This window comes from Apus apus, chromosome 2 (assembly GCF_020740795.1).
Source record: "Apus apus isolate bApuApu2 chromosome 2, bApuApu2.pri.cur, whole genome shotgun sequence".
Lineage (NCBI taxonomy): Eukaryota > Metazoa > Chordata > Aves > Apodiformes > Apodidae > Apus > Apus apus.
Window position 1 is genome coordinate 72,463,167 of NC_067283.1, and position 12,786 is coordinate 72,475,952.

The window sequence follows — 12,786 nt, forward strand, 5'->3', positions numbered from 1 at the left end:
TGACAGAAGCAGAGGCAGTGGGCACAATGTGAAATATGGAAGAATCCCTCTGAACATGTGGAAGCATGGGGTTTTTTTACCTTTTTTATTTTTTTTTACTTTTTTTTTTTTTTAATTATTATTTTAATGTGAGGAAGACCAAGCACTGGTACAGGCAGCCAGAGAGGTTGTGAAGTCTCCATCCTTGGGAGTTATTTAAAAGCTGTTTGGACATGGTCCTGGGCAACTGGCTGTAGATGGCCCTCCTTGAGCAGAGGGACTGGACCAGATGACCTCCAGAGGTCCCTTCTCATCTCATCTATGCTGTGATTCTGTGATTATTTTTACCATTATTTCTTTTACTCCAACAGTTTTGTCAAATGACAAGACAGCCGATAGCTCTCTCTCTCCTCTAACATCAAACAAAGATGAAAAAGTACTTGTTATGTAAATAACATCTTATTCTCTGAGCTTTCACATAACAGCATTTTCTTCAATTCAACAGCAAAGTAATCAGCTGCATCACCATCATGCAGCATTGTACGGCAGGAAAGGAAGAAGTATATTGCCTCTCCCCTGTGGTGCACCAGGGGAAGGCGTTCAGTATTTCTCAAGGGCTTTTTCAGCTTGATGTGTCTTGAAAAAACCCAAAGAAACAACAAAAAAAAACAAACAAAAAACCTTTACAGATTTTTTTTTTTAATTTTTTATCCAACAAACTCAACATACTTTGTACCATGTCTCAGGCATGTGCATCAAATAAAAATACAAGGTCTACAACCTTTATTGAATCACTCTAAATTTAACCCATGCTAGAGGACAACTCGACTCAGTTTCTCAAACCTGCATCTTTACAACACACTAGAAAACCAAATACAAGCAACACATTGAAGATAAAAGAGAGTCCAGATTTTGAATACACAACAGCATGAGGTTTTATGACCTATCTTTATATACTGGTAGGAAAAAGACTTCTGATGCTACATTTTAAGTAGTCCTATATAAATTACCTAACTCAAAAATTTGTGACAAATCTTAGTTTAGCTTGAAAGTACAAGGACTTCCCAAAAAAGATTCTTTTTACATATTTTCATAAATTCTGAGTTTATAGACAATAGAAGTCCACTATTTACAAAAATTTAAATGAACACAGATGATGGGCTGTGCACACAACCAGCTTCCAACACCACTGATATCAATACCTAGTTGGTCATGACTTCGCTTGCAAATACTAGACATCTTTTTATATTAGACAATTAATCTCATATAAATCTCCAGCAAGCAGTCTCTCAGCTGATCAGAATTTATGAGTCAAATCTTCAGTCAAGAAAAAGATAATTCTCAAAGGAAGAAAAGCTACAGGAAACTTAACTTACACAGAATTCAAATTAGGTACAGGGGTGCCTAAAGAAGCTTTCTATAGTTGGTTCTGAAACGCAACGCACTAGCTAATCTTCTTGCCATTTCCCTTCTTCCTTCTCCCCCGCCCAAAAAAATAAATAAATCTCTCCTTTCCCTAACAGCAAAACTGTTAGAAGAAAAGTGTCCTGCACAAAGCTTTGCTGAAGCTTTCAACCAAGGCACGGTTAAACTCACATAACTTAAGTAGCTACAGTGCATATATAAATATAAGTTCATATCTGCCTTCCCCAACATAGAAAATGTAACTGTGGCACAGGACTAGAACAGAAAGCCAGGACTAAAGCTGATAAATTCCCTACAGAGTATCTGTAAATGTCCTAAGGGAACAAGAACATGCAAATAAATTACGACAAGGTAAAATGTAACATGGTACACTGGCTACTCAGTGATAACTGGATATTTGCCTGCCTGGTACTGGTGGCTACTAGTCCGTCCTTCTTTGGCCATCAATGTCATGCTTATCTCATGCTACCTTATCTTGTTATTCTTTGCATACTAACCTATCTTCTCAATTACCTATCCATAACATTCCAAAGCACCCCAACAAAGGTATCAGCTAAAGCTTTAACCATCCACTCATCCATCAGAAACAGCTTCCAGCAGACATGGTTTCCACTTACTTGACAACTTTTTTTTTTTTTTTCACTTGCAAAAGTTTTAAATTAAGAAGCTCTTAAGCTATGAAGTGCATGTCATTGAAAACTTTTCAGATATAAGTGTCAGTACAATGGAGGTGGGTTTAAAGCAGTCACAACTGGGGAAAGTTTAGCTTCAGTCTACTGAAGTAGGCTTCAGTAGTCAAAGTCAACTTCAGTCTGCTATGAAACCTCTCAGGTTTCATTCAGGCATTACTGTTTTCTGGCAGGTCTGCAGGAAACTCTGCTCCCTTTTCCTTCAGTATTACATACAAGCCTCTTCTTCTAAATGTTTTCTGTACTTCTTTTAAAGAGGCAACATTCAGCCTTTCCCATCTGCTGACAACAGCAGCTCTTCCTATGTGGCTTTTGCCACTAGGACCCATCTGAATTTAAAAGGCTATAAGCAAAAACAGAGAGTTAATTCTGAAACAAAATAAAGAAACCCTAATAATAAACAAAGCCAGGAGCTTACTATAAAGAAGTAGCAATACTTCATACTTTTGTACTTACAGATGAGCTTAATATAAATGGAATAAAGTCCTCAGTTATAAAGAACTTTATTTTGGAAATAACAAAAAAAAATTTCTCGTGAAAAACGTAAAAGGAACATAAACGCTCAAGCTCTTGCTTTATGATTTTCATTAAAGCTATTTCAAATTTTGAGAATGTTGACCTTTTGCAGCCATGAAGAAAAAATAAATGGCAGATTTTAAGACCAAAGCTAGTTCTAACAGTGTAAGCTGCATCCCTGCAGGAAAGGGCATTGGCCAAGCATAGTAATCAAAGGGCATCATATGAATAACATAAAAAAAAAAAAAGGAAGTTTCTTCATCCACTATGTTCAAGCTTGAATTATGGTCATATGTGTATATGACAAAACATTTGAGGTTTGGGAAGAGGGATGAGACATTTGAGCCACAGTCTTATTTCTAAATTTCATGTGTCTTGATTTGTACTGTACTTGGTTATGCAAAGATGATAGGGAAGGGGACGCAAATTTAAATTTAATACGTATGTGCTAACCAAAGCCTTGTAAAGAGCTGAAAGACTGTATGAAGGAGAGACTTCCAAACTACATTGCTCACATGAGTACCATTAGAAAAGCAGTATCAAAATGGTCTGGTAGACGTGGAGCTACTGTTGCTGAAAACAACGGAAGAAGCTGTCACAGAAGTTGGGGAAGATTTAAGAGACATACAGGACATGAAGCATGACTGTACACAAGTGCTGTGCATCTAAAGGAACAGTGAAGGTCCTTTACAACGTGAATTTGCTTCAAACTAGAAGAGCAAGTTGTTAGACACAAGATACATTTCCATATTTTTCAACAGAATGTATCTTAATCTCTGTTTGCAGCTATCTGGAAAACGGAAGGGTGTTTTTGAAAATAAATAAATAAATAAATAAGAAAACCTAGTCATCTGACTATCATTTGCTTTTGTAACCAAGTGCTCTGATGCATGGTTTAAAGACAAAACAGCTTCTAAGTCACCAGCTGACCATATGACACTAGTTGATTAAATCCTATGACAATTCATGAAAATCTCTTTAGAGCAGACTTTAAAGAGAAAGGTAAGAAAAAAACAAAGGAAATTCCAGCATGCACTCATACATATTTTATCTTGCCCAGAAGGATCCTCAGAAGTGCCAATGAACACTTGCAATGAAATTCTCCCATTCTGTATAGGGACGCACAGTACAAAGCTTTCCATTGCTCCATGGAAATCCTCAGGCAGCATTCCAAACATACTTCACATTCAATAAGAATTGCCAGTCACACTTCTTCTGCATCCAGTCAAATTATCCAAAACCTCAGCGTAAAACCATGAAATTAATCTAACTTAGGGACAAGGAAGACCAGGTGCAAAGCTAGGGCTGAGCACAAATTCTTACTTCTGATATAGACGGAAACAAAGACCTTTTTTTTTTTCATCTGACCACATGAAGATTTATTTTTCACTGAAGCATAAAAAAAAGTGACCTTAGAATGACAATCATGCCAAACTATGCTCATTTCTGCATCAATAGTTTCTATGAAGAAAACTATGGGTTTATTCTCAAATACCTCTTGCCATGTTAAAGCAAGAGAAGGCACTTCCACTACTCTCACACACATTCTCTGCAAGTCTCCATGTGAGGATCCACAAATGTGAGCACAACAGGCTGCACCTCTAAACAAAACTAAACTTTTTCACTAACTTCAGAAACTATTCAGACTTACTATTGGATTTGATCTGTGGCTTAATCGTGTGACTAAATCAAATAATACCAGATGCTTAAGGGGAAAGTGAAAAGAACTCTTGCAAAGACCATATATAATTTTCAGCCCATCAGAGTCTTCTGCAAACTATTTTTTAACATTTGGAAACTGGCATGAATGCAGAGGTAAGAGACTTTATCAGCTATTGTTGACATTAACCAGAATCAGGCTGAACAGCACCTACACAGCTGCTAGCTCAATCCTAGACTGCAAGAAAGTCTGATGTTCAAAATTCTACCTGAGAGAGATATATATATAAATATTTCATTGCTCTGGATCTGCCACCTTCCAATGTAAATTGCTTTTTGAATCCTTGTTGAGACAAAAAAACCCTCCTTTGCAAAGTACACTCTGACCTGTAGTAGATACTGGATTTCAAGGCATACTTAATCTTTAACCTAAGGTCTAGCACGGTATTTATTTTTACCACACCTCAGTATTATTAAACTGCTCCAAAGCAAGTCTTAATTCCTCCTCTACCTCTACCAACTCTTCTCCTCCCCTGCCTCCCCCACTTTTTTTTTTTAATAGTGATGTCTCATTGTTGTCTATAATTCAGCAAATTAGCACAATAATCATTAAGATATTCTCTCTCAAGTATACATTGGTCTAGAATTCCCAGAGGTAATTTTTTTTTTTTTGTATGCATAACACCACAGTTACACAGGCTGCTAGTTTTCTAATTCTACTGAGTACGCACATTATCAATAACTGGAAACAATTCATCATGTTAACAAGAAAAGAGAATGTCTAATCAATTGGATGTATTGACTGAAATCCCCAAGGAAGCTGCTTTTAAAGAAACACAAATTTATGTCAGTTCAAAGCCTTGAAGCACAAGTTTTTCCAACATCCTCCCACCTTATCATGAAGAAAACCACACTGAAGTTCTCAGTTGGACAAAGCCAAGAATGAATTCTACGTATTCATAAACAAGATAACCAGAATATAAACAACACAGCATGAGAAAAAAAGAAAAAATCCATACAATTTTAAAGGTAACGAAAGCAGTAATGGGAGTCTAGATGTTTCCCATTAACCCAGTCATCTGTTTACATCTATTCATGCTATTAGTTGTTTCCAAATTTTAAGTCTAACTGCATTATTTGCAACATGAGAATCTTTCTTTAAAAACAAACAGAAATATGGGACTAATTACAAAATACCTTTAGGTGTTTTAGGCTGCAGGTAAAAAAGTCTTTAAACTGTCTGCTTTCATTTTAATACCGTCCCATGAGTCCATTAAGCCCTCAAATAGTCAGGTGGCTGGGAAGCTTCTCTCCCTCAACGTCATTTCCACAAGCTACTTCATTTTTAGAGCTCTACTTTATTTTTAGAGGTCTACATTTCTTGACAGTAACACTCATAGGAGACAGAAGTAATTTTATCTGAAGCCACCAGCTCTCCTAATAGAGCTCAGAAGCTTTTAAGCTTTTCACAGCTTGAATCATCCCAGCTACGTGATGATTTACCAAACATTTGCACCACTTCTTCTCCCAAAAGCTTTACTAACCTAGTACATTTCCCATCCACAACTCCGTATGTCAAAACTGTTGGCCCACGATGTCACTCGGTAAACATTCCAACATGAATTGTAGGAAACATTGTATTAGTTGTGCATGACCTGTGAAGCTCAGACCTTTCCTTGGATGACTTAGCCATTCCAATGCGTCTGCTGAAGTAACATGTGGGCTCCTGACACCCCATTTTTGACAGCTTTCAGACTTTGCATGTATCAGCCAGGGGTTAACGCTCAACTCCTTCTCCTAGCAGCGCACGACTTCTCTCTTGATAGCAGGCACTAACGTCGCAATTCCCATCCCTCTCGTTTCTTCCACATTTGGCACACCCGTGACCTTCACAGGAAGGCTGCGGCTCGGCGCGCTCCATCAGCGGGGCCAGGGCACCGCATCCTCCCATCCTCCCCGCTCCCACAGCCTCCCCCCAGCCCCGCACGCAGGACGCAGAAGACAAGGAGCGATGGAAAACGCCTTCCCCGGCCGCCCAGCTTCCCTGGCGACACGGCCCAGCGGCGGACGCCCCGCTCCGCACCGCCCCCCCCTTGCACCGCCGGCCCCGACCCCTCCTCCCCGAGCCAGGGTCACTTACTGAGCTGCCCGGCCCCGGGCTCCCTGCAGCCCGCTCCCCCGAGCAGGCTGCCGCCCAGGGCCCCGCCGGCGGGCGGCGTGCCGCTCTGCCGCTCGAAGTTGCCGGGGTTGGAGAAGAAGTCGCGGAGCCGGGGCAGCTCCCGCCCGCTCTCCAGCAGCTCCGTGTGCAGCTCCAGCGCCGTCAGCAGGAACTGGTCCCGCAGCAACTGCGCCGCTATCGCGTCCATCGGCACCCGCGCCGGCTCCCCCGCGCCGGCCCCGCCGCCCGCCCCCGCTCCGCCGCCGGCCTCGCCCGGCGCCGCCGCACGCAGACCCGGCAGCTCCTCGGGGCTTTCCGCCGAGGCCGCCGCCGCCGCCTCCTCCTGCGGCTGCGGGTAGGGCGGCCCGCCCGGCTCGTTGCTGCTGCTGCTGCTGCCGCCGCCGCCGGGCCTGGCCTCCTCGGGCTCGTCCTCCTCGGAGTCGCTGAGGAAGGGGTTCACGCTGCTGCCCCCGCCCGCCGCCGCCATCTTAACAGCCCGACACGGCGCGACCGCCGCCGCGGCGCTACCTCGGCAAGGCCCCTGCGGAACGGCGCCGCCGCAGCCGCCCCCGGCGGGGCCGCCGCCAGCCCCCTGCGCTGCGGCCGGTGCTGCGGCCGGTGCTGCCGCTGCCGGCGGCAACAGCGACTCCCGACCCGCCGCCTCCGCCTCCGCCGCCGCCGCCGCCGCCGCCTCCCACCGGCCGCGCGGCCGCTTCCGGATCCCCGCTCTCGCGAGAGCTCCCGCCCAACCGGCGAGCGGGGCGGCCCCGCCCCGCCCCGCCCGCGGGAGACACGGGGAGCCGGGGGGCGGGGCCTTCCGGGGGGGCGGGGCCTTCCCGGGGGGGCGGGGCCTTCCCGGGGGGCGGGGGGCGTGGCCGGGAAGCGGGGAGTGCCGGGCGGAAGCAGGAGCCGCCGGGCCGGGAAGAGGCGTGAGTTCTGGCGCGTGCGCACTGGGCTTTGCTTCCCCCGGGGAGCGGCGAGGGGGCCGGTCCCGGTCCCGGTCCGGGTCCCCGTCCCCGGTCCCCGTCCCCGGTCCCGGTTCCGGTCCCCGTCCCCGCCGTAGGGGTGGGCGCAGGTCTGCGCCTCCCGGCCTCTGGGCAGCTCCTGGGGCCTGGCGGCGGCCGCTCCGCCCGCGGTGTAGTGGGAGAGGGGGTGCCGGGATGGGGGCCCGTCCCGGGGCAAGGCCCCTCGGTGCCCCTCGGGCGGCCCGGTGCCCGAGCGGCGCTGGGTAGGGCAGCGCGGGGCCGCCCGGAGCAGGCAGCTCCCTGCCGGGGCCCCCGGGCCGGGCGGGTGCCCGGGTAGCCTGGGCCCCTGGTGTGCCTGGTCGTCCTGGGCCTGGGGGTGGCACAGGCCATGGGTGGTGGGGGTGGCGCGGTGTGTGTTGCCTGGCAAGGAGCGCGAAGCCAGTGGGGGAAGGAGGTGGTGTTTGCTACTGAAGGGAGTTCAGCTCGCTGGAAATGGTGCAGAAGAGGGTCGGCGTCGGTCTCTGTGGCCGGCTGGAAAAGAATGCCTTCTTCCCATCCCTTCTGTGCTTGTGGGAGCTCCGTCAAGCGGGTTCACTGGGCTTTGCTTTACGGAGAGCGAAGTTGAAAGCTTGCCCTGAAATCTTTATCATAAAATAGCGCCCGTGTTTTGTGCTGAGGCCGAGGTGTTGCAGAGTGTTGGGAAGGGATTGTTCTGCAAATCGGTTGAAACTGTCAGTAAAGCCTTTTAGGTAAAATCTTTAACATTGATTGGGCCTCACTAGTGTTGCTGCATCTAGAAGCAGTATTCAGTACCACGACTTCAAACTATTCTGTTAGTGTCACGTGTAGACATGTTAGAAAAGAATGGCATTTCTTTTCCTTCTGTTTTTAAGTTGTGTAAGTTTTGGTAAACAATACAATCAGTTCTGCGTTCTGTCTTATAATAAACTTTTTTTTTTTTACGAACTTGCTGGTTTATGTTGTCGGTGTGACACAAAAGGAGGGCAAGTAGTGGAGTTTGAACTGGTAGCGTAAAATAAAATGGTGCTCTATTGAAAATGCTTTAAGACTCGACTCAGGACACAATAAAAATAAGAACAAAAATATTGATTGTTGCTTCTCCGGTGGAATTAGGACTCCTTAAAAAAAAAAAAAAATCGGGTGCTTTTCCTTTATGGAGAGTTAAAACATGTTCAGTATGAGCTTGTTAAAAGTTGATGCGCTGGTGTTCTGCCTCTTCCTTTAAAATGGAGGGGGAAAACTTACTGATGTCCTGCAGCAGCCTCTAGTGGCCATCGCCAGTGTTTACATGTGACTTGAAATTGAAGATCGCCCAAACACTATAAATTCTTTCTTTTAAGAGACTCATTTCTGCCGGTTCATGTGTGCTATTCCAGGGAGGACTATTTTTTTTTTTTCACTCCCCTAAAATAATGTCAAAGCATTTCTTTCGTTTTCCGTACCTTGAAAGAGATTGGTTTGGGTTTATGAGACTTTACTGAATCGTTTACAGATGTCACTCAGTTGCTCCAAAGTAATTTATAGATGACTAGTATAAAGCTAGTGCAGTTGAAGTGCCTATTCTAGAGCTGAAGAATGTAGGAAGAAAAACGTGCATTTAACAATATACTTTAAAATACCTTATTACGGTATACCAAGGGCTTGTTTTGAGAGACCTGAGAAAAAAGCCTAATAAGGAGAATATAGCACCTCAGAGGACATGCAAGCCAGAAGAAGAATTATGAGTTCTGGACATAAAGAATTATGTAGGTCTAGTCGAGGCAGGCAGCTATGAATTAATGTTTTTCATCATTTATTTTGGTAGTCATTCTGAGAGGGGCTTTGTCTTTTCCTGGAGATGTTTAATTCTAAATTTTAAAGAACTCAAGTTCTATATCGGAAGAACAGCATACCTAAATACATCTCAAAAACCTTGATTTCTAAATAAGATCCTGTTAGGCTAGGTATCTGAAATACAAGGGGCTTATAGAAAAAAGATCTTCAAAGGTTTTTGGAGGTGGTGCTGTACAAGTAATTTTTTTGGTCTCTATGTTTTTCACTTTCGAACTTTAGGTTCTTAGGGTGGGAAATAAGTAGAAAAATTTCAGTCTTTGCTTTTACTGTGTTGGTTTTGGTAGAGGTTTTAAATCTTGAGCTAATGCTTCCAAGTTTAATGAAGTTAAACATATGATCAGTTTCAGGTTCCATCTATGCTGTGTAGTGGGGTGGTGTATGTAAAGTGTGCTTGTTTTCTGTGCTGCTCTGGTGCAGCATCAACTACTTTCATGCTGAGGGCATGCACAGTTTAAGGGGTTTTTGTTTCTGCTTCTACAGAGAATGCAAAAAAACATTCTGTTGGGTCCATATTGCCGTTTTTTTTTTGTGTTAATAGTTGAAATCTATTAATTAATCTGTTCTAGTAAGTCCTACAGTCAAGCAAGGCAGCTTTTTTTAATCTGGTTGGAATCTCAGTCAGGGCACAGGGAATAAAATAATGGAGGAAACCTGAAGCAAATCTGTTTTCTACTTCAAAATAATGCAGATGTATGAGTTCTGCTAACTCTTGCCCAAGTCTTCTTTTAAAACTTAATTACCTGAAATAATCGTTGTCTGTTTATTTAAGACTAACATTTACCCCCGTTTCAAAAGGAAGTTCACAGAAATTAGGATTTTTGTGTTTATTTTCAGACCTTAAAAACCCTGAAAATTCAATGCTTTGTAAGCTGTCTAACCCCCAAAATATTTTTATGTTTTGCAGGAGCTGAAAATGCAAACTTGAGAATCATAATGCTGATAGGTTGTCCTTAAAGACCTCTGTCATTTCTCTGGAGTTGTACCTGTCCCTTCCAGTTTTAAGGGCATAATTTTTAATGAGGAAAGCTTATATCAGCAGTTAATAGTGATTTGTGTGTTAAGTGCAGACATAGCTTTTTACCTGGAGAAGTTGAGTTTAAAAAGTGTTTGTTACAATGGGTTCTGAAATAAAAGTAGTTCAGCAGTGAGAAGAGGCTCTTGGAAATATTTTCAGCCTCACCAAAACTGGGATAATGTTGCATGAAGTCAGATGAGGACCTGAATTAAAGAAAACAAACCTCCAAAATCCCTTGGAATCAAACTTAATTGATGCTTTCCACCTCTAAAACTGTTGTTTTAAAACATTATTGTGATCAGTAGTTATTTGGAATCCTGCTGTCAAAAATACAGTGAGCAAACACACTTAGAGCCTAAGCAGTATTTTAGAAAACTTGTTCAAGCTTCATGATGTGTGTATTATGTTTTTGTGAGATTGAATAGAGAGCTGGAAATGCTGTTACAGTTGAGTGAGGAGACATAATTTGGGAAGAAAGGAGATGACCTTTTATGACACCCACAAAGACTAGAGTATTGAATTGCTTGGCTCACCCTGGTCTAGAAGAGTGAGTGTGGTGTTTGAAAATGCAAGCTGCACAGAAGGCTATTGTAGAGGGTGACAGACCTTTGTGCTTCACCATGGTGAACAACAGTGCAGATGGGGAAGGGAAACTGGACTAAAGTATGAAAAAGATAATTGTGAAGTCATTCTTGAGTTTTGAGGTTTAAAGGTACTAAACTAAACCAAAAAGCTGTTTTACCTGAATTTGTTATTGTGTCTTTTACTGAAGTTTTGTGGAGTTCAAGACAATTAAGGTTTGACATTGAAAAGGTCTTATTTACTCTTATCACTGCAGAAGCATGTTCCAGCTTTCAGAGTTGTTGCTATACTGACTCCATGTCCCTGCTGTGTGCTTTTAAGGGTTGCCCATTTCACCTTATTTCTCTTAGAATTAATATTTGCACACAGTTTTCAAAGAAAACCCTCTCTTTTCCTTATACAGCCTGCTGTTCTTCAGTCATGTTCAAATATAAGGGGAAAATAGAAGATATTTGGGCTGACCTTTGGAGAAGGTTGTGCAATAAACTATGGTGTTAATAAAAGGAATAGAAACAGTGTGAGATGCAGGCTTCAGAGAACAAAGTAGGAGTCTGAGGGCAAGTTTTAAACATGCTGAGTTAGAACGGTTGCCGGGAGGAGGTGCAGTCCTGTCCAGGTGCCAGCAACAGAGGTTTGTTTGGGGAATTAAACTGGGGAAATAAACTACAGCAAAGTTAACTTTATCCCCCCCCCCCCTTCCTTTATTTTTTTTCTTTTTTGTCTGGAGGTTATTTTCAGTTGAATTTGTTCTTCAGTTTGTTTGGCTATGCAGTTGTAAAGGTGGCTGTGCCAGTCCAAGGAAGAGGTTTGGCAACAGAGGAGAGGACAGCTCTCTGCAGCTGTACTGGATTAGTTTTCCTTCAAGTATTTCTGACTTTGAAGACCTCTTGTTCTTTTAACTCTTACTTCTGTGTCAGTATCTTTGTAGCAAAGCCTGGTAAAAAGTATTTCCCTTCATGGTCTTAAGTCTTTTGGAAAGCATGCTTTTAATTACAACCCAATTCCTACAGATAGTAGCATACAAGTGAATAACTGCTACGCAGAAGTAAATAATGGACTTGTTCTGTCACCTGAAAACTAGCTGGTTGTGTCCTTCTTGGGAGCAGATCCTAAGATAGGTAGACTTTGCCTTTGTGTTCTTGACATTAAACTGTATTTGGTGCCTTTCTCATAATAAAAGTAATTGTCTACTCTTTGTCATCTTCTACCTACTGGTGTTGTATCGCTCACTTATTTTTGTCTGCAGAAGCATCAGGAAACTACAAATGATTCATTTGAGGCGGGAAACATGATATGAAAACTGAAGAGATGTTGTCTGTCTGGGTTCCCTAGGCTTCTCTCTCTTTTTTTTTTTTTTTCTTCTGATTTTTTTTTTTTTAATGGGTCTCTGTCTAACAGTTTTCATCTTCCTCTCTGAGCTCTCTTTCTACAATGAAACTATTGCTTGCCTTTTTTTTTTTTTTTTTTTCTTCCCCCCCCCAAATAAATTTAAGTGGTGGTGAGCTTTCATTTTGAATCAGCAGTGCTCCATGTTGTAAAGAGGCAGAATACTTGTTGTTTCCGGGAATCATTTCTGGGCTCTATTAATTATTAGAGGCAGTCAGCAACTGAAAAATAAGGGGGTGTGACAGAAAAGAGAAATGGTCTGGCTTTGTCTTAAAAACAAATGGAAGCTCATAGGGTTTTAACAGAGGGTGCTTACAAGTTGATATATCATAAATGTGAGTGGATGTTAATGACTTTGTTAGTAGACATTTCTGTAAGAGCAAAAAGAGCTTTGTTCTAAAGTGATGGTAAGTATTTCAGGCTGCAGTAACTGATCATTTCAGTGGGATTTGTGCCCTACACTTGCTTAGGAAAATGTTTTCTATGTGAGCACCTTGCAACTAAGGTTGCTGGTGGAAGAGGTAAAGAGGTTTCTCCTTTGCATAAAGATTTCTCAGT

At 43.2% G+C, this 12,786-nt stretch overlaps 2 protein-coding genes across 7 annotated transcripts in view; one reads left to right on the plus strand and one right to left on the minus strand.

The window, feature by feature from the left end:
- RELCH (RAB11 binding and LisH domain, coiled-coil and HEAT repeat containing) overlaps positions 1–7,102 on the minus strand; it is a 78,455-nt gene extending 71,353 nt beyond the window's left edge. For all 5 annotated transcript variants that reach the window (XM_051609429.1, XM_051609436.1, XM_051609430.1 and 2 more), the window contains exon 1: positions 6,409–7,102. In XM_051609429.1, the coding sequence (XP_051465389.1) occupies positions 6,409–6,913 (505 nt within the window). In that variant the 5' untranslated portion in view covers positions 6,914–7,102. The remainder of the gene's footprint in view (positions 1–6,408) is intronic.
- A 208-nt stretch (positions 7,103–7,310) lies between these two features.
- The window catches only part of PIGN (phosphatidylinositol glycan anchor biosynthesis class N), a 106,105-nt gene continuing 100,629 nt past the window's right edge, over positions 7,311–12,786 (plus strand). The window contains exon 1 of one of the 2 annotated variants that reach the window (XM_051610780.1): positions 7,311–7,355. The gene's annotated coding sequence lies outside the window, so the exon portion shown is untranslated. The remainder of the gene's footprint in view (positions 7,356–12,786) is intronic. The other variant, XM_051610781.1, reaches the window with a different exon arrangement.